Here is a 21,102-nt window from a genome sequence, read left to right on the forward strand (position 1 = left end):
GCAACATGTGGCTCTTGCTTGACAAAAGGCCAATTGCTCATCTATTGAAAAAAAAACCATTCAGACATCATTTTAGAATCCAGACTGAGGCTATTGATCCAGGCTTTTCCTTTTTGCTTTTCTCTCCTAAACCATCCCCATGCCAATTACAGCACTCATGCCTCAGACAGAACAAAGGAAATATCCACTACACATTACCTGAGCCCCCCCTCCAATGTTAACACATGTCTATCCATGCAGGGGAGAGGGAGAGACAGAGCGGTGAACGCTGAGGATGGGAGTGAAAAAGGAGGAGGGGGAGGTAGAGCTTGAGGGTCATGTTATAGATCATTAAAGGAGAAATTAGCCTGCAGAGAGGAAAAACTGGCAGAAAGACAGCCACAAAAAAAAAAAGTGGGCGACTTAGACACAAAGACAGAAACACAAAAGAATAAGTAATTGCTCTGCCTCCACATGGGATGCATGAATACACTCAGAGAGAGATATACAAGGAGATAAACTTACTTGTTCACCATCACCAAAACTGATCCGGGAGACAAACACGGAGTCCTTCACATGGTGAGAGAGAAAGAAACAAGAGAGAGAGAACTTGTTACACATCGACACACAGTGGCACGCTGACCAGAGAGTGTGCAGGGAGGTGGAGGGGGGGAGAGGAAAGGGGTGTGTGTGTGTGTGTGTGATGGGGGAGACGGTGGAGCAGGGGGGAGCAAAGCATTCCTGTTTGTGCAGAGCAAACTTAACTCTCTGAATAGAGAGGGATGTCTGAGTGTGTATTGTTATATCCTTGTGAGATCCAGGCTTTGATTTTGGTAAAAAAAAATGAGGTCAGATTAAAGTTGTAATCAGCCAAAAACATCCTTTTTGAAATGGATTCAGATGCCAAAATAAAAAAAAGAAACCCAACAAAAATTGCTAATAGTGTTAATTTTGTCAGCTATATGTTAGCAGTTTTTATCACAGTTAGTCAACCTCATCCTGTTTCTTTTAAAGGTCCAGTGTGAAGGATCTGGTGGTATCTAGCGGTGAGGTGAGGAGATTGCAACCAACTGCGGCCTCTCCGCGTGCCAAGCGTGTTGGAGAACTACAGTGGTCAACGTGAAAAGCGCTCTCTAGAGCCATTTGCCGCAAAGCCAGCGTATAGAGTGTGTTTGTACGAGGGAAGTGAGTGGTGAAGCAAGAGAGAGAGAGAGAGCGGCGGTAACAAGAGCGAGTAACGTTATCGACTTCGGCCCAAGCAGGAAAAGTTAACAGAGTTTGGTTATGCCCATTCTGGAGGACCTGCTCTCTATGTAGATATAAACGGCTCATTAAGAAGCTAACAAAAACACAATGTTATTTTCAGGTGATTATACACTAAAGAAAACATACTTATTATTATTATATTCCATTTCTGCCAATAGATCCCCCTAAATGTTAGACACTGGTCCTTTATGTCAAGTTTTAGTTGACTAAAAGTCTGGGCATTTTGGTCTCATCTTAGTCAAAGAAAACCGTAACTATTTCAGTATAGTTTTACTCAATGAAAACTGTTGACATTCAACATTTTAGTCTTTTTTTAGTCAGATTATATTGAACGTTTCAGGCAATCTAGTCTAGTCCAAATATCACCTGGTTTCCTTCTCCCAAGCGCTGACTTTGTTAACTTTAATTTAAGTAACTAAATTACTCCGAGTCCTCCTGACTGTGATCATTGTAGACCTCATACGGATAATTTCTTTTTTTTAAAGTCTATAATATTTTGTCTCCTCTTTTCTGTCAATAAAAATAAAGAGAAATTTTGGTAAAGTTTTCATTTTTTAAACTACATTTTAGTGTGATTAACGGTGTTATCATTTTGTCTTAAAAAAAAGGTCGCTGACGAACATATTACGTCATAGTTTTTCGTTAACAAAATTAACGCTGGTTGTTAGTAAGTTATATTTCAAGATTTCAAAAATCTAATTTGACTTTGCTATTGGACAGAAGTCCCAAATATTCTCACGTTGCCTTTAGTGTCAGTCTCACTCATTGTAATTACTAATTAGGCCAATTAATGACATTTTCATTCGGTTTCATTGAAGCCTATTTGCACTGGACACATGGACAGCTTGTAACCTTAAACCATGTGTACATTAAAGTTCAGCCTGTGAAGCAAATTTACTATATTTCATCATTTCAAAAATACACATTCTTGCACATATTCTCATGGTGGATTTATGTGTTTTTCTCAAATATGTAAAGTTGCTTATGTTTTGTAAGTCAAAACATTTCCCTTTGAAAAACTTCTCCACAGTCTGAAGTGCACAGTTTATTTCAGTAACAAATCTAGTGCTAGTTATGTTCCTATTACATTTAAAATGCATTGAGTTACTGAGCTGCTGACGACTGTTGGCTGACTCCTTCAAACTAATTATCGGCATCTAAATCAGTGCACATGAAGTGATCCGAGGTCAATTTGAAATCGTTGTTGGTCAAGCACAGCTGCGGGTGTCATCAACGTGCAAATGAGCGAGGAGACAGAGTCAATAGCGAATGCAATTAGCTCAGACAAACATTGTGTTTGCCTAAACAAAGTCTGGCCTCCAGAGTCACCTGATGGCCAGCAGAAAGAGTCACACTGTTTACTGGTACACTTGATTGAATGTGACCCTTCAATGACAATAACGTGTCCACTTCCTGTTTGTGTTACATGATCTTCAAATCCCGCTGCATGATTTCCCAGACATGCCTGAAAGGTTTTTGGTTTGTGATACATTTGTGATATTTATATATTGTCTGTGTATCAACCGTGAAAGTTAATTGTAACATTTTGGTCGCCTAAAAATGTCTTATTCAGCGTTTGGTTGTACTTAACTCCACCCTCTCGTAGTCGTGTCTAGAAGGTAACCCACAAAGTGTGAAAACGTTGTCACCCGTTGACCTATCCTAGCCTTAACTATTCCAGGTCAATGCCTAACCTTAACCATCTTGCTAGAGTTTCGCAATTTGTGATGGTTAAGGCCAAAAACAAAGTTCAAAACAGCAGTCCACAAACCAATGGGTGACGTCGCGTCACAGTGACTACATCCACTATCATCCCTGAAGACCTCAAGGTCAAGAATGAACCTCCACAGAAATACATTTTCACCAGATAGAGATCTTTACGCAAACAAAAACATGTCATTTTTACACAAATGTGCTGTCTTGGTGTGGACATACTTTGTGTCAACAAGCAGGAAATATGACAGGTGTTTTTGTACTGTTGACAGTGACCCACTTAGGCATGGCTACAGAAGTGCCAATCTGAGCAGGCGAAGGGGTGACCTCCCATTCAGAAATTAATGGCACCAATAAATCATATCCAGTGAAAAACGACAGGATCGTTTAGCTTCCCGTGCGCCCAGCGGAGCAGAAGAGACAAATAACGCTTCCCGGTCTCATCCCCAACCTTTACAGAGCAGGACATTCATCTCTCTCAGCCTCCGTCTCACCACAGTACCAAACCCCCCTGAGAGGATGAATGGCTCGGTCCTGTGCAAACTTCAGGATGACCTCCTCCGGCTCTGTTTTTACAGCCCTCCTGTCACCGCTGAGGCTGAATGATTACCGGCACAGTGAGACGCAGGGGGGTGCTGAGCAAAAACCGAACCAGGAGCAGCGAAAGATGGCCAGGTTTGAACATTGCAGAGAGCAGTGGACTCCAGGGGAGCTAAAAACTCGGCCTCCAAGCTGTGTCAACTTAACGAGTGAATACGATTGTGACTCCTGTGTCACCTTGTATGATTCTGAAACTGTATCTGGTTTAGAGCATTCAGCCACCTCTAATTGCCTCTAAGTGCCAGCGTCGTTTTGAAAAGCCCAAATTATTTGCGGTACATCCACCTCCGCGCACATTAGGTTCAAATCAAATAGCTGTTATGAGCATGTTTTGTGTTGTATTTAATTGCCTGTGTTATGTCTCGATCATTTCACTCTCAGAATAGCAGAATTTTAAAACACCTGTGTATCTGCTAGTCAACCCTTTAAACCCATTTTGCTCAGTTTTCACTCCTTTTAATCACAAGCTTTCAAAGTCACTACATGTCTTAGCGAGGCTTGCCCAATATTAAAGGTGCTAATCTCGATATTCTGAGCATTAATATAGCAGCAAACAACTATTGTCTGTGTAAATATATAGAGGAGTAATGTCTACCTGAGCAGAGAATGAAGTCACTCTCCCTCTCGTAGCCGAGTGTGTGTTTTAGTGCATGCTGTCGCCATGTTGAGAGCACCTTTAAATATACTTTTAAATTAAGTTTTTCAAAATAAAGGACCAGTGTGTAACAATTAGAGGGATATATTACCAGAAATGGGATATAATATTAATAATATGTTTTCTTTAGTGTAACATCTGACAATAAGAATCATTGTGTTTTCATTACCTTAGAATGAGCCCTTCATATCTACATAAGGACAAACTAATCTCTTTTAACTTTTCCTACTTGGACCAGAGTTGATAACGTTGCTCAGTGCCGTCGCCGCCGCTCGCTTCCTCTTGCATCACCGCTCACTTCCCACGTACACATACACGCTAAGCACTCTGCTCTTACAACCTCTGGCTCTAGAGGGCGCCATTCGCATGTTTGCATCAGCCACCGTAGTAATCCTACATGCTTGGCGCATGCTTCAACCTCACCTCTAGTGGATACCGCCAGATCCTACACAGTGCCTTTAACCTCCGAAAAATGTAAATGTTTAAACCTGCATTAATTGATTTTTTTTAGCCATTTGGGGTCAACAACAAATTTCACATTTGACCTGTTATTCATCAGAAAATATTGATTTGTGCCGCTTTAAACTACTCCAGCTCCAACAGTTGGATTAAAGGCAAGACAACTCTGCCATGAGGCCACTGTTCTTTATAGAGCTTTTCCACTGAAAACAGCTGCCTGTTGCATCTGGAAACAACGCTGATGAGAGGCTGAGCCAAAAAGTTTTGGTTGAAAGATGCTAAAATCCTCCATAGAGCTTAAAAAAGCATATTAGTTAATCTCCAATGATCTCCTTTAATCCATGACCAGCTGCAAAGGAGGCCTACAGCGGTTACCCAATAACTCTTCACCCCCAAAACCAGCAGCCGACCCCCACCGACCCACCCACGTCACTACCCTGAAAGGATGCCTTGTCCGGCACATAGCGCTCCTCTGTGAAACAGCTCTGTGTGTCACAAAGAAATATTGACTTTTAATGCTTCAAACATTCAGCTCGCGCCGTTTTAAACAAACCTGGCTGTGTTGATTTTTTAAAAAACCCAGCAGTCACTGAGGTTTACCTTTCTACTGGAGTAATAAAACTGTGCTTACAGGAGTCACACACACACACAGTTTAGAGGTTGGAGGAGCAGCAGTGAGGATGACACTTAAAAATCGTATGCAGCGGACAGTTTGACAGTCTGGGAAATATGCTGTGTATGAGATATCAAATTCACCTAGCTGTCTAAGGTGGAAAAAAGTGTCTAAGCGTGTCTTATTTACACATCCTGTCTTGTTTATTGACTTGTGTAGGAATAGCAGCAACGACTATCATGGTGGTCAAATCTCATACACGGCGTTGGAAGACTGTGGCTTTCTGAGTTTTTCCGAGAAAAACACATAACAACTTTCCCTGAATAAATAAAGGTTAGTCTCAGAGTCTGAATCAACCTTAACACCCAGCCGCCTGTCCATCAGCCCCTCAGCACTAAACTCCCCTCTTTCTCTCCTCATCCATCTCCCTCTCCTTTTCCACTTCAGCCTGACCTCATGTGAAACTGTGGAGGTCTGTGGGTAACACACTCACGCGTCCAGTTTAATGATTTAATGCCACTTCCATTAAGGGGGTTATATATTAGCAGCAGTAAGTCCTTGTATGTAGTGAGGAATTTAGCAGCTCTGTTTCCATTCAGGTTGTAAGCTGGTGTTTAAAAAAGTGGCGGAAAATAAAATAATAAATAAATCTACTCTACAGTTATGTCTTTAACCATAAACTATCAATAAACATATCTGATATTTCCTACATGGTTGGTCCTCGTCTGTTTATGACCGCGTACTAACTACTTTTCCAAGGTTATCGTAGAGTTTTACATTAGTGAATGAGAAATGAAACATTTGTATGCAGCATAACTGATAAAAAAAAGGAAACATGACGGATTAAAGTTGATTAAAGTTGGTAGTAATCTGCATTTTAAGCTCAAAAGTCCCAACAATTAGAGAGCAATTGTCATATTTGAGTATATATTGTGTATTTTCACTGCAGGGGAATAGATATAAACTTAAACTTAACTAAGTAAATAGTACACAAACATGTAAGAATTTCAAAAATGAAAGGTTTAAATACATTAAATAAACTATTTTGGTTTGTCTGAAGTAACTAAGGTGTCTAGGCTCCACTAGTTTTATTGCTCAGCCTGTTATTCTTTTGTCTGTATAAGCAGATATGACTGAGGAATGACAATGGACACATTAAGATATTTAAATTGGGAAGAAAATACTGGAGCAAATCTTTGTATTAGCTCACATTATCATGCAAATGATAAATATTGTCATGAATAATTGAGAGTAAACTGCTAATAATAGTCATTGCACTTCTGCAAAACCCAAACTAGATGCCAATATCTACTAAAATATCTGAGTTTGATGTTTGTTTGTTTATATCAGAATACCATTAAAAGTACTTTTTTTTATGTTTATGAATAAATTTAAGTTTCAAGTTTATTTGTCATATGCATTTAAAAGTACAGTGTACAGTGAGATGCAATGAAATTGTAATTTTACCCTCTCTCTCTCTCAGCCCTTAAAATCTATAAATAGTACACTAGATAAATACCACAATAAATAAGACAATACCTGAGAATAAAATTATAAAACAACCTCAAAACATCCATAAAACAATCCACAGCTCTGCATTCATTTAGTGCTACTGTTCAGTAGTCTAGTGATAGTAGAATAGTGATGAATCACACACTTCCTCCACTATAATGCACCGTGCACAGCAAATCAGGTCAAAAAGTAGAGATTTTGAGCATGCATTGTGCTTCTATGCTATGCCGAATTTACCAGAAGAGCTTAACATTAAGTACTGGAAGTCTTTTCTAACTGTAGCACCAGAGCATGCATTACAATTTGTTTTGCAGAAATTAATATTACTAAATTACACTGAAGTTTGGTGTGTGTGCGCCGAATTGCAGAGCAGACCCTAACTAAAGGTTTGTTGAATGTTTTAAGTTAAAATGTTTTTCCATAAAGCTCTGCACCAAAAATAACAGTTTTTTTGAATGGAGTTTGGTGTAAATGCTTCCAACGCAGGGGGCTAAAATGGAACAAAAAAACGATACTAAGTGGGCTACTATGTCTATCACTAAAGCTTACTCATGCAATAAAGTTACAACTAGATGAATCCAGAGCTTACCTTTCACTTTTGGTTCATTCCTGCTGCTGGTTGAAGTTGTGGTCCTGGTTTCAGAGAGGGAGAGATGGTGCAGGTTCACAGCAGCCTGGTATCCAGAGGTCTGGACTCAGCTGCTGCTCCTGCAAGTTACAGGTTTATTTCAGACCAGTAGGGGTGCTGCAAAGAGTTAGGGAGGACCAACTGTGTAATAATAAACTCTGTATGTACAGGAGTGAGCCTCATATCTCTGAATATTAATAACAGTCCAGGATTTCACATCAGTTTGCAAAATCTGACACAAATCTACAGTATAGACATCAATGTTCAAATATTACCATTTTATGCATTGGAAGACAATTTCTAAATAATCTAGTTTATTAACTAGGCTAACTTTTTTTAAATGTTGGGACAGAACCAGGGTCTGAAATTAAAGTTTTTCCTCACGTGCCACTGTGGCAGGACACTGAACATTTCTACTAGCCACACATGTTTTTTTGTCTGCCACTTCTGAAATCTATGTAGAACGCTTTAGAATCGTAAACACTAGGACTGTGTATTGGAAATAGCAGAAAAAGTAAAAGAAAAAATTAAACTTTTTTTATGCAGAATATCAGAATAGTAGGATCTGCATTTGCATTTCTCTTTGCAAATAAAATAAAGTATTGACTGAGTTAATATTTGCTTGTAAACTATTAATTAGAAATCAATACAGGGTTTTCTGAGAATCGATACAGTATCACTAAACATAATATTGCAATACTCCATATTTTTTATATTTTCTTCCACCTCTAGTAAACACTGAGTCAGTGATAACAGACAGTATAAATATGGATCATGTAACATTAATCACTGACTATTTTTAATTTAGAAATTGTTTTTTAAAAATATTTATTTTTATATATAAGGAAAACTTATCTGCCACAGTGGCAGGTGACCTGAAATTTTTACCTGCCACAGCCAAAATGTACTGTATTTGGCAGGTGGCAGGTGTTAATTTCACCTGGACAGCACAATAAAATGGGCAATGACATAAAGAAAATAAGACAAAAAAAGACTCAACTTTTTCTTGGGATGAAGGCTATCTGTCCACCAAATGTTCTCCAAATCTCTTGCAGCCTATCTGACCTGCAAACATTGATTGAAAAAAAAAAAAAATGCATTGCAAAAATCACTGAAAAAAGCTTGGCTGCTGCCACCTACTGGGACATTGCAGTGCACATCCCATTGATAAGATTGATCTGTAAATACAACTTGTTTTTAATCATAATAATCATGTGGACAATATAATAAGTATTATATTTGAAGACACCAAATATGTCAAGGTAAGCATGATGTAGATTCAATTAGGTGTTGGAACAATAAGATTATTTCTGTCTCTCCCATTATACTCACCTTTTTCCATTCACGATTACAAAAAAGAAAAAAACTTTTTTTGGTATTCAGAACTCAATCAGAGGTGAGTTCCAAATATAATATACTTATAAAGAAAAGAGAAAGAAAACAGTCAAACTAAGAGCTTTATTTAATCAAGTGTGAACTGCTATAATTTATTTATTTGCAGTTTAAGACTACTATTTTTCAATTAAGCAACAGTCTATTTCTTCTGAGGACTTCTTTATAGTTTAGTTCTACAAGTGCAATTGATGGGTAGTTTATAGGCCGATTCCAGTATCTTACCCTTTATATCACATTTATTTTACATGTGAAATAACACAAACCTAGGTAATATTTTTCTGTAAGGGTAAATTTAAATTCTGTATTTCTGTATTTATTTTTTTATTATTATTTTTCTTCTCTACATGTATTTAATTAATTAATTAATTAATTTAAGGTTTCTATCTTACCACCATGAACTATACTACTGTAGTACTTATTACTTTTAATTCTAACTAACTAATTCAATTATTTAAAAAATTATTTTTCTGTTATTTTTTCTGTAACTTTACCTCTAGGGGTGGGAAGAAGGCTGCACCTGTCTCTGTGTGGGAGTGGGAGGCGATGTGTATATTTATGAATGTACATATTAAATGTTAAATGTAAGATATAATTTTTCTTTTTGTATTATGGCACCGGTGTTATGTTTTGTTATGTTTGGAAAAAAAATGAATAAAAATAATTTTCCCAAAAGAAATTCTGTATTTCTCCATCCAAATTTAATTTGTGGCACTGTGGAGAGGGTTTTGTGGTAATGGGATATAAGATTTATAGAAAATAAAACTGAACAGTTTACTTAATAAATTAAATATTACAAATATTTTTTTATATAATATATATATTTTGTATTTATAAAAATTCCTGGCCACAACTACATGTTTATTTTTTTATATATATATACCTGTACTTTATTTTTTCCCTTTTTTTGAGGTTGTTTCCATACATGCAATCCACAGCTGGCAATTACAACAGCCTACAAACCAATCCTTAAGTAGTTGAGCTTATAGATGAACTCATCAAGTACACTGGAGAAAACAACCTCAACATTCAAAATTGAAACAAAACCAAGAAAAGAAATAACAATAATAATAATAATGATAAAAAGAAATAATAGTTAAAAAAACAACAATAATAATACAAAAATAAGAGTAACAACTACACTTTTAAAGTCATTTTTAGCTCACCATTACTTTTTCTATGAAGTATTCAGATTACTTTATGTACCAATTCCACAGTGTGTAAATACTCTATTACAAGTTAAAGTACTAAAATGTACAATACTTCCCTTTGCAATGTTGTGAAGTAGACGTCTAAAGTAACATACAATGGAAATAGTCAATGAAGTACTTAAGTACAGTACTTGAGTAAATGTACTTAGTTACTGCTTCTATTCTGGCTAGCACTGATGTAGTCATTTTCCCGCGCTTTTGGTAATTCATTATGAGAAAACCGGATGAACGTTTTCACATTTCCGTGTCAAATCCAACCAATAGAAAGCGAGGAGCCAATGTGAGCCAATGAGGTGCGTCTGACGCAGCTCTCTCGTCCAATGAGCGTTGAGGAGAGTCGACAGGCCCAGCCAATGGGCGGGCAGCAGCAGTGTGTGAGGTGAAGCAGAGTCTGCCGGGCTCATTTCGCCGCTCCTCCACCCGGCTGCTCTCTCTCTCGATCTCTGGATCCTCAGCGCAATGGCGGACCAGCAGCAGCAGTTCTACCTCCTGCTGGGCAACCTCATGAGCCCTGACAACACCGTGAGGAAGCAATCAGAGGTGAGGAAGACGAAACAACGCTGATTTAACCGGGTGACAAGTAGAAAGCAGCGGAGATCAGTCGTTAGCCGCCTAGCAACCGACGTCAGGGCTCGGGGAGCCCACGTGCACTGTGACTTCCAGTTACTCGTCAGCTAATGCTAACTAACTGCCTTGTTGCGTAGTTACCAGGTGGATACTGTTTACCACGCTGCTGCTACTCCAGTCGTGACACCACATGGTTGTTTGTGTCACACTCAGTTATTTGGAAGTGTTGTTTTGTTGGCGGCCAATCCTCAAATTCCTCCCAGCTGACAGTGAAGCTAGCCGGCTAAGCTAGGTAGGAGAGTAACAGGAAGTAGCATGAAGCTAACGAGCTTGTTGCTAGTTAGCTATGAAGCTAGGAAGCTAGCTCTGATCACAGTGTGTTGCTAAGCGATTAGAGGCATTAAACACACATGTTGTGTTGTATAATGATCAACAAAGCATTGTTACATGTGGAGTCTTTCAGAGAGATATGCTAGCTTGAGCAATGGCCTCAAGTCATTACATCTAAAAGTCACAACTGTGCTGTTCGTCTGGTTTGATGTTGAATTATCTCAGTTACACGTCACTGATCAATCCTCTCACTGGATTAGTTCCTAGAGGATTTGTTTGGGCTGAGTCTAGCTGGCCTATTCACTTTCACCCCCACCACGATTAGCTCTCTCTAGCAGAGCATTGTTGCCCACAGTTCACCTCTCTGGGTGAGGTGGCTGAGTCTTATCACTGTCAGTCAGCGTTTTTCTTTTATAAAAGCCACAGACTGTCTGTCGCGATACTAAGCTCATTGGAATTCATCCTGTTATAGAAACTCTCCCTCTCTGTCTTGCACACACACAATAGGGAATTGATCCATCTGTAGAGGACTTTAAACCCAGATATTAACAGCTACAGCTACTAAACATGTGAGTGATCCCCTAGTTCACCCCCCATTCAATACATGGCGAGCCATGAAGTACAATATTGTTGCAGTCAAAGTTGTGGTTTACAGTTTCTATGTAAATGTGTTCAGTAATCAGGTTTCTCTCCACACCACACCACACTGTTGCCACAATGATGCTCCTCCCTGTCCCTGTCTTTATCATGCTGATGTGTTTTAATTACTTGCATGATCTGGTGTTTTCCCTGGAACACACACACACCCAAGGATCCTCTGCATCCTGCATAGCACATCATGTGTGTTTTGCATTTCTTTTGTGGCTTTAACAAAGCAGCTTAAGAGTATCCACTTTGCGGCTGCTTCTCTTCATCTATTCTTGCCTTGCTAGAAGAGTGTCCAAATCCAGACTGTAGCTGGTTCACAAAAAGTCTTCCAGTGTGGCCTGTGGGGAAGCTTTAATGTGAGGCAGCCTCGTGGTGTTTGCAGTATATGACCTCGTCGTTTTAGCTTCTGATAGCGAGGCAAAGCAGAATGGAAAACCACAAACCATTGATTCACACATTACACATCTAAAAATAGCTTTGTCCTACGACTTTAAAAGTTATACTTAATTGTTATCATGATAAACAGCTTTTAAGTGTACGTTCTTAACACACTGAATAAAATGTGTGGCCTACAGGAGAAACAGATTACAGTACAAGCCAAAGTCATAAACGCTTTTGAATAACCACACCCATCCATAAAGATGAATTAAATTATGAACTCAACGTGGAATTACAGGCATATGCAAAATGTAATTTCTTTGTGACGGCAGCAAAGTGACACACAGGGCTAAAATTATGCATCTGTAAGGCATGTCTGACCGTACCGCTGCTGTCTATTCATTTTGTTCGCAGGAGACCTATGACACCATTCTTGGCCAGAACAAGATCACATTCCTGCTGCAGGCCATCAGAGATGCATCTGCTGCAGAGGAGGTTTGTACACTTTTAACGCTGACATATCTGTGGCGTGTTTAGTTATTACTTTTAGCCTTATTCGGGGAAAGCTGCAAAACCAGTTAAGCTTTTGTCTTTCGACACCTGCCAGCCAATTAGAAACCACTATTAAAGGTCATGTCATAACAGGAAGGAAGAACATTTCAGGGAAAGTTCATGTGATCTCCTATCATGTTTTCATTTCACCACAATGACAATCGTGTCTGCGTTACTTTGAAAAGGTGTCACATTGACAGCATTTAAAGAATGCGGCCCGGCCACCACATGTTGGCTCTCGCCGCGGCCTGACACCCGGACTCGTCGTGAGTCACGGTTTTGGCATTTGGGCAGTTATGTTTTGTCCGAGTTCAGCAGCTGCTTGCTCCCTCATGCTCCCTCTCCTTTTCTTTACCTCGGGGCTGATATTTTTAGAGTCTTGAAATGGGAGCAGGCAGAGCGGTGCTCGGCCCAGGGAGAGTGACTCTGCCTTTCTGAGATGCTGCAGGTTTTGTCAGTGTTTTTAGAGTTGCCATTGACTCTAAACATTTCAGTTTATTCAACTAAATGCCTGCCAAAATAAATCCAAAGAGAAGTTGTAGTATAAACCGGTTTATAATGGGATGTAAGGAATACTAGAAAAGTCGCTCTGCCTGACTAAACCAGAAAGGAACAGTCTGGTGTTTCTGATGACATGATGTTGAAAACCAAACGTTTCGTCCGCTCAGGTCAAACAGATGGCGGCGGTGCTGCTGCGGCGGCTTCTGTCGTCGTCCTTCGAGGAGATCTACCCGGGCCTGACAGTGGAGATGCAGACGGTCATCAAGACGGAGCTGCTGACCAGCATCCAGCAGGAGACCTCGCCGAACATCCGCAAGAAGGTCTGCGACATCGCGGCCGAGCTCACCCGCAACCTCATCGGTAACGCTCCTCTTAACGTTCATCTCATCCTCTCGCTGTGTAATTTGATTGAGACAAACATTAATGTTTGATTGTGACGTTTCATCCAGATGATGATGGGAATAACCAGTGGCCAGAGGTGCTCAAGTTCCTGTTTGACTCTGTCAACTCTGACAGCGTTAACCTGCGAGAGTCTGCCCTGCACATATTCTGGTGAGCTTCATCCCAAATCTTTCATTTAGGCCACGATAAAGTCAAACTGCTCGCATGTTGTGACAGAAGTGGCTGACAGTTGTGTGTATTTGGCCTCTTTAGGAACTTCCCAGGAATCTTCGGCAACCAGCAGCAGCATTATATGGAGGTTATCAAGCGCATGCTCGTCCAGTGCATGCAGGATCAGGCAAACCCACAGGTAAGATCCCACGAGACGATGGTGATTTTGGGGAAGTTCATTTTCTGATTTATGTGACTTATTTTTTTTTTTTTTTAAATCATCCTTCAGATTCGCACCCTGGCGGCTCGGGCTGCAGCCTCCTTTGTTCTGTCGAACGAGAGCAACACGGCGCTGCTGAAGCACTTCTCCGACCTGCTGCCAGGCATCCTGCAGGTAAGACATTAATTCCGAGTCAGTTTGTAGGGCTGCGTTACGTTGACCTTTATACGACACAATGACCTCTCCATTAGGGCCCAGACACACCAAGCTGACATCAGAGAACTAGTGGCGACAAAGGCCACCAGTTGCATCGCCTCATGTCGCCTTTGTCTTGGCCAGAAAGTTGCATTTGAACACACCGCAAAGACAACAGCCGATGGCCAGTTACCACATACGTCATTCAAAAAGGGAGACTGGAAGGACTGCAGATATAAAAGCCGTCGTCATGATACGAACATGAAACAAAGCGGTGCTTGCCAACCATTTACACACCACTCTCACTCACCACTTAGCTTCATGTCGTTGAAAATATCCGTGTATTGGAATGATGAGATGAAGATGAAAAATGAGAAGAGCCTTCTGTGTTTATCCTCTTGACTTTACTCGTTTGCTTGATATCCTCATGTCCGTTTCTCTTCTTGTGTACTGATTTGTTTAAGCTAAACAGCCAGTCAAAGTGATTTCTCTCAGACGGGCTCCGCAACATGCTGAATCGGCCAAAATGAGCAGACTAGAGCCGACGGGGCAGGACACACGGCAAAAACTAAGCAGACAAACGCTCACCCAAACTGTCCGTTGTCGTGGTGTGTCAGGGCCTTTAGTTGCGGAGGCTATTTGTTTTGCATTTTGCGTGATGCCTGCATGTAATCCGTGCACCAGTAATGGCTTTTAAGCAGTCAGTGGAAGTTTCTACACGAGCCTCTTGAGACCCATATGACTGATGCATATGCATTAGCTGCTGCTAGCTCGGATCATACACTAAGAGGTCCGGGTGAAAGTGACAGCCCGTTTGACTTATAGAGCTGTTTTGCGGGGGTCTTGTTACTACTCTCTGTTATGTTCATAACTCTATAAAGTCAATATGTGGAGAGTAAATAAGGAAATGCATCGGCAAATGGAAGCTGGAACTTCAAAGTAAGAGCTGCGGCGCTTACTTGCATCTTGTTGAGAGGCGTAGCGAGTCTCATCGTTCCTCCAGGGTGTGTAGAGATGACAGTGTTTTGCATTGAGGAGAGAATAAAGAAGCTCTATTGCAACAGTGTGTTCCCGTCTGTGAGTCATGCTGGTAGGTGGAGGTTAAGCCCTTCCACTGTGCTGAATTGACCAATGAATTTGCGACACTTAACCGCAGCTTCTGTTGTTTTTAATCAGGCGGTGAACGAGTCGTGCTACCAGGCGGACGACTCTGTGCTCAAGTCCTTAGTGGAGATCGCGGACACGGCGCCCAAATACCTGCGGCCCAACCTGGAGGCCACCCTGCAGCTCTGTATGAAGGTGAGTCAGAGAGCGCCCGGATGCAAAATATACTTCACGGTTGTCACAAAGTTTTAGCTCCTAACGCGTCGCCTCGTCTCCTCAGCTGTGTGCCGACACCAACCTGACGAACATGCAGAGGCAGTTGGCGCTGGAGGTCATCGTCACCTTATCGGAGACGGCGGCGGCCATGCTGAGGAAACACACGGCCATCGTGGCTCAGAGTGGTGAGGATTTAGCTCAGCATCAATTGAGTGTTCCCTCTCATAAAGAAGTAGAGCAGACGGTTGTAATATGTGTGCGTTGTGTCCTCAGTGCCCCAGATGCTGGCTATGATGGTGGACCTGGAGGAGGATGAAGAATGGGCCATGGCTGACGAGCTGGAGGACGATGACTTTGACAGGTGAGGCCTTGTTCATCACCACCGAGACGCGCATTTATATAAAAGTCTTCAAAGTGCTCAAAGGTTTAAAAATGTGTTCATCGCCCTCCAGTAACGCCGTGGCCGGGGAGAGCGCCCTCGACAGGATCGCCTGCGGTCTGGGAGGAAAGATCATTCTGCCCATGATCAAGCAGCACATCATGCAGATGCTGCAGAACCGTAAGTAAACCCGCTGACGATTGACGTTTTTAGATCATCAGCGTGAACACGAGATAAACCCAGTGCGTTTTTGTCGTCGCCAGCCGACTGGAAGTACCGCCACGCCGGCCTGATGGCGCTGTCGGCCATCGGCGAGGGCTGCCACCAGCAGATGGAGGCCATCCTGCAAGAGATCGTCAGCTTCGTCCTCCTCTTCTGCTCCGATCCCGTAAGAAACGTTATTGTTGTAATACAAAGATGCAGCACATCGTCAGCTCAGGGTGCTTAACTTCACTTTCTTTACTTCATCAGCACCCAAGGGTACGCTACGCCGCCTGCAACGCTATCGGACAAATGGCCACCGACTTCGCCCCGACCTTCCAAAAGAAATTCCACGACAAGGTAACTAATAATCCGTTCATTCTAATTCTACTACTACTGTGAGCTAAGAAGACTCTGACCCTGCCATCCTCTTCTCCTCCAGGTGATCTCAGCCCTGCTTCAGACCATGGAGGACCAGAGTAACCCTCGGGTGCAGGCGCACGCCGCCGCCGCCCTCATCAACTTCACAGAGGACTGCCCCAAATCCCTGCTGATCCCGTATCTGGACAGCCTGGTGCAGCACCTTCACGTCATCATGGTGGCCAAGCTGCAAGAGGTACAAATGAATCTCCACACTTGTCGCCCCTGCTAACACGCTACACTCTTGTTATTTGATGTCTTAACCGTGTCCTCTTCTCTCTCTCTACTCCCAGTTGATCCAGAAGGGAACCAAACTGGTCCTGGAGCAGGTGGTGACGTCCATCGCCTCGGTGGCCGACACGGCCGAGGAGAAGTTCGTGCCGTACTACGACCTGTTCATGCCGTCGCTCAAGCACATCGTGGAGAACGCCGTGCAGAAGGAGCTGCGGCTGCTCCGCGGCAAGACCATCGAGTGCATCAGCCTCATCGGCCTCGCCGTCGGCAAGGAGAAGGTACACGCCCCCACACGGGATGTGACACTATCCAGATCTTTAAATTAAAAGATGGCTGGCATCTTAACATCTTTCTGTTCTGTTACCAGTTCATGCCGGACGCCTCCGCCGTCATGCAGCTGCTCCTCAAAACCCAGACGGACTTCAACGACCTGGAGGATGACGACCCTCAGGTACGAAGACTTAAACAGAACTTTTCCTTTAGATCACCGTTGCAATATAGTCGACCCGTCGTCACACGTTTTGTCGCTTGTGTTTTTAGATCTCGTACATGATCTCAGCCTGGGCCCGGATGTGTAAGATCCTGGGGAAGGAGTTCCAGCAGTACCTGCCCGTGGTGATGGGTCCCCTGATGAAGACGGCATCCATCAAGCCGGAGGTGGCCCTGCTCGACAGTAAGTAACGCAACAGTTAAAGGTTCCTTTTTACATGCAAAAGCAGCGGGCATTAAGTGCAAAAACAAAATGAAAGAAGCAGTATTTGAATATGTTCGTCTCTTTGTCTCGCAGCCCAGGACATGGAGAACATATCGGAGGACGACGGCTGGGAGTTTGTCAACCTGGGAGACCAGCAGAGTTTCGGCATCAAGACGGCCGGCCTGGAGGAGAAGGCCACAGCCTGCCAGATGCTGGTGAGTAAAACAAATCGGCACTGAGATGCATGAATGTCCCGCCAAACTGTCCGTATCCTGAGGGGGTCTGAGCACCAGATGGTAGCATTGATGTAAAGCAATTGTTTATCTCCATCTAGATTGAGGTCATTGCCTGTTAGTGAGCCGCTCTGTGTTGTTTTTCCCAGGTGTGTTATGCCAAAGAGCTGAAGGAGGGCTTTGTGGAGTACACAGAGCAGGTGGTGAAGCTGATGGTTCCTCTACTCAAGTTTTACTTCCATGATGATATCCTTTTTATTGGCTTCTGACCTTTTTGTGAGCTATAAATGGTGGCATATATGTGTGTACGAAAGAACGAGGAGGCGTTTCCTTAACTCGTCTCACGTGTGCGGGTGGCCGCCGCCGAGTCCATGCCGCTGCTGCTGGAGTGCGCGCAGGTGCGAGGACCGGAGTACCTCACCCAGATGTGGCACTTCATGTGCGACGCGCTCATCAAGGCCATCGGCACCGAGCCGGACTCCGACGTCCTGTCGGAGATCATGCACTCTTTCGCCAAGGTAACTTTGTTTTAAGCGTTTAATTCCGTTTTAATTCGGGGAAGCGGGTCCAGTCTCTGACCCTGACTGTTTTCTGTTCTGAAGTGCATCGAGTTGATGGGAGACGGCTGTCTGAACAACGAGCATTTCGAGGAGCTGGGCGGCATCTTGAAAGGAAAACTGGAGGAGCATTTTAAGAACCAGGAGCTCAGACACGGTGAGACTTCATTACAACCACAGAACGAGTTTTACACGTTGAAACAATACAAGGAAATGTGTTTTTAAATATAATCCTGTCTTTCACAGCCAAGAGAGAGGATGAAGACTACGATGAGCAGGTGGAGGAGTCGTTACAAGACGAGGTAAATAGTTTCTTCTGAGTAAAGGAGTTGTTATGTAAACCGAAATATAAAGCCAGTCCTCATTTTTCCTCATCTTTTCTTCTTCTGCAGGATGAGAACGACGTGTACATCCTGACCAAAGTGTCAGACATCCTGCACTCGGTGTTCAGTAGCTACAAAGAGAAGGTGCTGCCGTGGTTCGAGCAACTGCTGCAGCTCATCGTCCAGCTAATAGTAAGCACTTCCTGCTCTCAGATCAGCAACGAACGAATGAATCGGTATATCTGCAGTCATGTTATCCGATGAAAACACTTGTCTCGCTTGTCTTTAGTGTCCCACCAGGCCGTGGGCGGACAGACAGTGGGGCCTGTGCATCTTCGACGACGTGGTGGAGCACTGCAGCCCCGCCTCCTTCAAATACGCAGAGGTCTTCCTGCCGCCGATGTTGCAGTCACTGTGCGACACGAGCCCCGAGGTCCGGCAGGCGGCCGCGTACGGCGTCGGCGTCATGGCTCAGTACGGAGGGGAGAGCTACCGCCCGTTCTGTACAGGTACAGCCCGGTGGCGCTGGTCTTTACTTGTGGTGGTGGTGTTGTTGCTTTTAGTCAACTAGATGTGTCTGTTTCTCTGATCCAGAGGCCATCCCGCTGCTGGTCAGAGTCATCCAGGCAGCCGACTCGCGCTCCAAGGAGAACGTCAACGCCACGGAGAACTGCATCTCCGCCGTCGGAAAGGTCATGCGGTTTCGACCGGAGTGCGTGAACGTCAACGAGATCCTCCCCCACTGGCTCAGCTGGCTACCGCTCAACGAGGACAAAGAGGAGGCCGTCCACACGTTTGACTTTCTGTGTGACCTCATTGAAAGGTCAGAACAACCTCCTGTGGAAAATTATGATTTCTGTTAAACCACAACTCGTACAAACATCTAATTTTTCCCCCGTCTTCCCTCCACAGCAACAACCCCATCGTCCTCGGACCAGACAACGCCAACCTTCCTAAAATTTTCCTCATCATCGCAGACGGAGTTGCAAACGAGTCGGTCAAGAACGAAGACCCGTGCAGCAAACGGCTGGCAAACGTCATCCGCCAAGTACAGGTGAGTCTCACTGCCTTTAGGATCAAAAACTGTCGACTGTTTGAAAGCAAAGATGTTCAGAGGTTGACCCTTGTGTCGTGTCCCGCAGGTGTCGGCAGGGTTATGGACGCAGTGTGTCTCGACGCTGAACGACACGCAGCAGAAAGCCATACAGGACCTACTGAATACTGCCTGAGCCCGAAACCCCCGGTCACCTCCCCGCTCTTTTAAAAAAAAGCCCATGAAGAAAAGTCGAGCTCCTGGATCTCCTCCATCTACTCCCTCTTCTTCCTCCTGCTCTGACCGCCACCCTGACACCCCACGCCATTACACAACTCCGCCTACATTCAGCCGACTGGTGGGGGAGCAGGTTGGATCCGTATGACAATGGAGGACATTGGCCATCCACCGAAAAAGACGTTCACCCCCGTATCCAAAGGACGTGGGAGTAAAGTGTCCCGTCTCATCCCGGTCTTCTATCTGGACGTTTTTGTTTCCAACCATTCCCTGACGTTTGACTCGCCGCGCCCAGAAGGGACTCATTCTCCACGCCGCCCAACACAAACTCATTGGACAGTCAGGCTCAGAGGGGGCCACAGTGGGGGGAAATGGGGACAGGACATTCTAGTGGACTGAGCAATCGAATGAGGTGGAAAATGCACACTTGGGCGATCACTGCCTGTCTCCTGTGAATTTATTTTTTTGTATTTTTATTTCTTGTTCCGTGTTCCCCAGCGTTACCTGGGAGGAAACGGCCTCTTTGTCTGCCTCAGCTCAGAGGGCAACGTTTCAAAAAGTAACGGCATGTTAAGTGGCTAACTCTTAGAAAAAAAAAACATATAGTTAGGAGATTTCCATCATCGTTGTCTGGGAGCGTTGATTAAAAGCAGCTTTTCCTCCATAGCCTTCCAGATAGCTGTTCACAGGAAAACCAGTGTGAAGATGAAATGTTTTTTTTGTGCTTAACGGTTCTCGGCCCTTTAGGTAGCAGCAGCGTAACGAGTAAGGGGCTCTCGGAAAAAGAGGCGCAATAATCTGTAGTTTGGTCGCGGCCAAGTTGGAGGAACATGAATTGTAGAGTATCTGTAAAATGCGTGTTACCATACTCTTAACTTTATGGTTTTGACCCTTTGCAGCCCTGCAGGTATGTGATGGAATACCACAAACTACCAACAATAAAATTCCATTTGAGAAGTTCTTTCATTTGATTTATTAAAATACACGACGTCTCGCCGAGAACTGGATTAGATCTATACCACACTCATATCTGTCCCTTAAGTGTTTATCCTTAAATGAACCATACAGCCTATTCAATTCCTTTGTTTAGAAGGGCCAGATTCATTTACATTTGATTTGCATTTCTGTCTGATCTGCAAAGCTAGTAATTTAAATGTGAAAACAATACACCTTATTAATCTTAGTACGTTGTTTTAAAGCATTGAACATGTCTTTTTATTCAGTTTGAATCTCCTAAATTGTGTGCTTCAACAGCCTGGGTTAAAACTTTCTAACAAAATAAGTATTTCTGTGCTTAACAAGACATAACTAATGAATGTGCTTATTAGCCTACTAAAAAGATGATGATCTTATTAGTAGGCTACGTAAACACCCATAAACTTAGATTGGTAGCAGGTTATTTAAATAAAAACAGTGATTTTAACAGCGTGAGTGATAGCGTTGATGAATAGGAATAAACTCTTATTAGAAGAACTCATTTTGAATTACTAATCTAAATGA

General features: G+C 43.1%; 2 protein-coding genes across 2 annotated transcripts in view; one reads left to right on the forward strand and one right to left on the reverse strand.

The window, feature by feature from the left end:
* LOC119483455 (semaphorin-5B-like) overlaps window positions 1-7,505 on the reverse strand; it is a 34,589-nt gene extending 27,084 nt beyond the window's left edge. The window contains exons 1-2 of the mRNA XM_037761555.1: window positions 7,387-7,505; window positions 505-549 (exon numbers count right to left, since the gene is read on the reverse strand). The gene's annotated coding sequence lies outside the window, so the exon portion shown is untranslated. The remainder of the gene's footprint in view (window positions 1-504; window positions 550-7,386) is intronic.
* Window positions 7,506-10,398: 2,893 nt separating this feature from the next.
* On the forward strand, window positions 10,399-20,563 carry kpnb3 (karyopherin (importin) beta 3). The gene is made up of 26 exons (XM_037761554.1): window positions 10,399-10,568; window positions 12,366-12,446; window positions 13,172-13,364; window positions 13,454-13,556; window positions 13,659-13,755; window positions 13,846-13,950; window positions 15,148-15,270; window positions 15,356-15,476; window positions 15,565-15,652; window positions 15,744-15,850; window positions 15,934-16,058; window positions 16,142-16,231; window positions 16,314-16,487; window positions 16,585-16,803; window positions 16,893-16,976; window positions 17,066-17,198; window positions 17,313-17,434; window positions 17,602-17,698; window positions 17,798-17,970; window positions 18,055-18,166; window positions 18,256-18,311; window positions 18,402-18,524; window positions 18,622-18,841; window positions 18,927-19,155; window positions 19,245-19,386; window positions 19,475-20,563. The coding sequence occupies exons 1-26, from the start codon at window positions 10,488-10,490 to the stop codon at window positions 19,559-19,561; spliced, it is 3,285 nt and encodes a 1,094-aa protein (XP_037617482.1). The 5' UTR covers window positions 10,399-10,487; the 3' UTR covers window positions 19,562-20,563.
* Window positions 20,564-21,102: the final 539 nt, after the last annotated feature.

Source organism: Sebastes umbrosus, chromosome 24, assembly GCF_015220745.1.
Source record: "Sebastes umbrosus isolate fSebUmb1 chromosome 24, fSebUmb1.pri, whole genome shotgun sequence".
Classification (NCBI taxonomy): domain Eukaryota; kingdom Metazoa; phylum Chordata; class Actinopteri; order Perciformes; family Sebastidae; genus Sebastes; species Sebastes umbrosus.

Coding starts and splice junctions, on each gene's coding strand:
- kpnb3 (XM_037761554.1), top strand. CDS start 10,488: ATGGCGGACCAGCAGCAGCAGTTCTACCTCCTGCTGGGCAACCTCATG. Junction 15,271..15,355: donor CCCTGCAGCTCTGTATGAAG/GTGAGTCAGAGA, acceptor TCGTCTCCTCAG/CTGTGTGCCGACACCAACCT. Junction 18,525..18,621: donor AGCTCATCGTCCAGCTAATA/GTAAGCACTTCC, acceptor GCTTGTCTTTAG/TGTCCCACCAGGCCGTGGGC.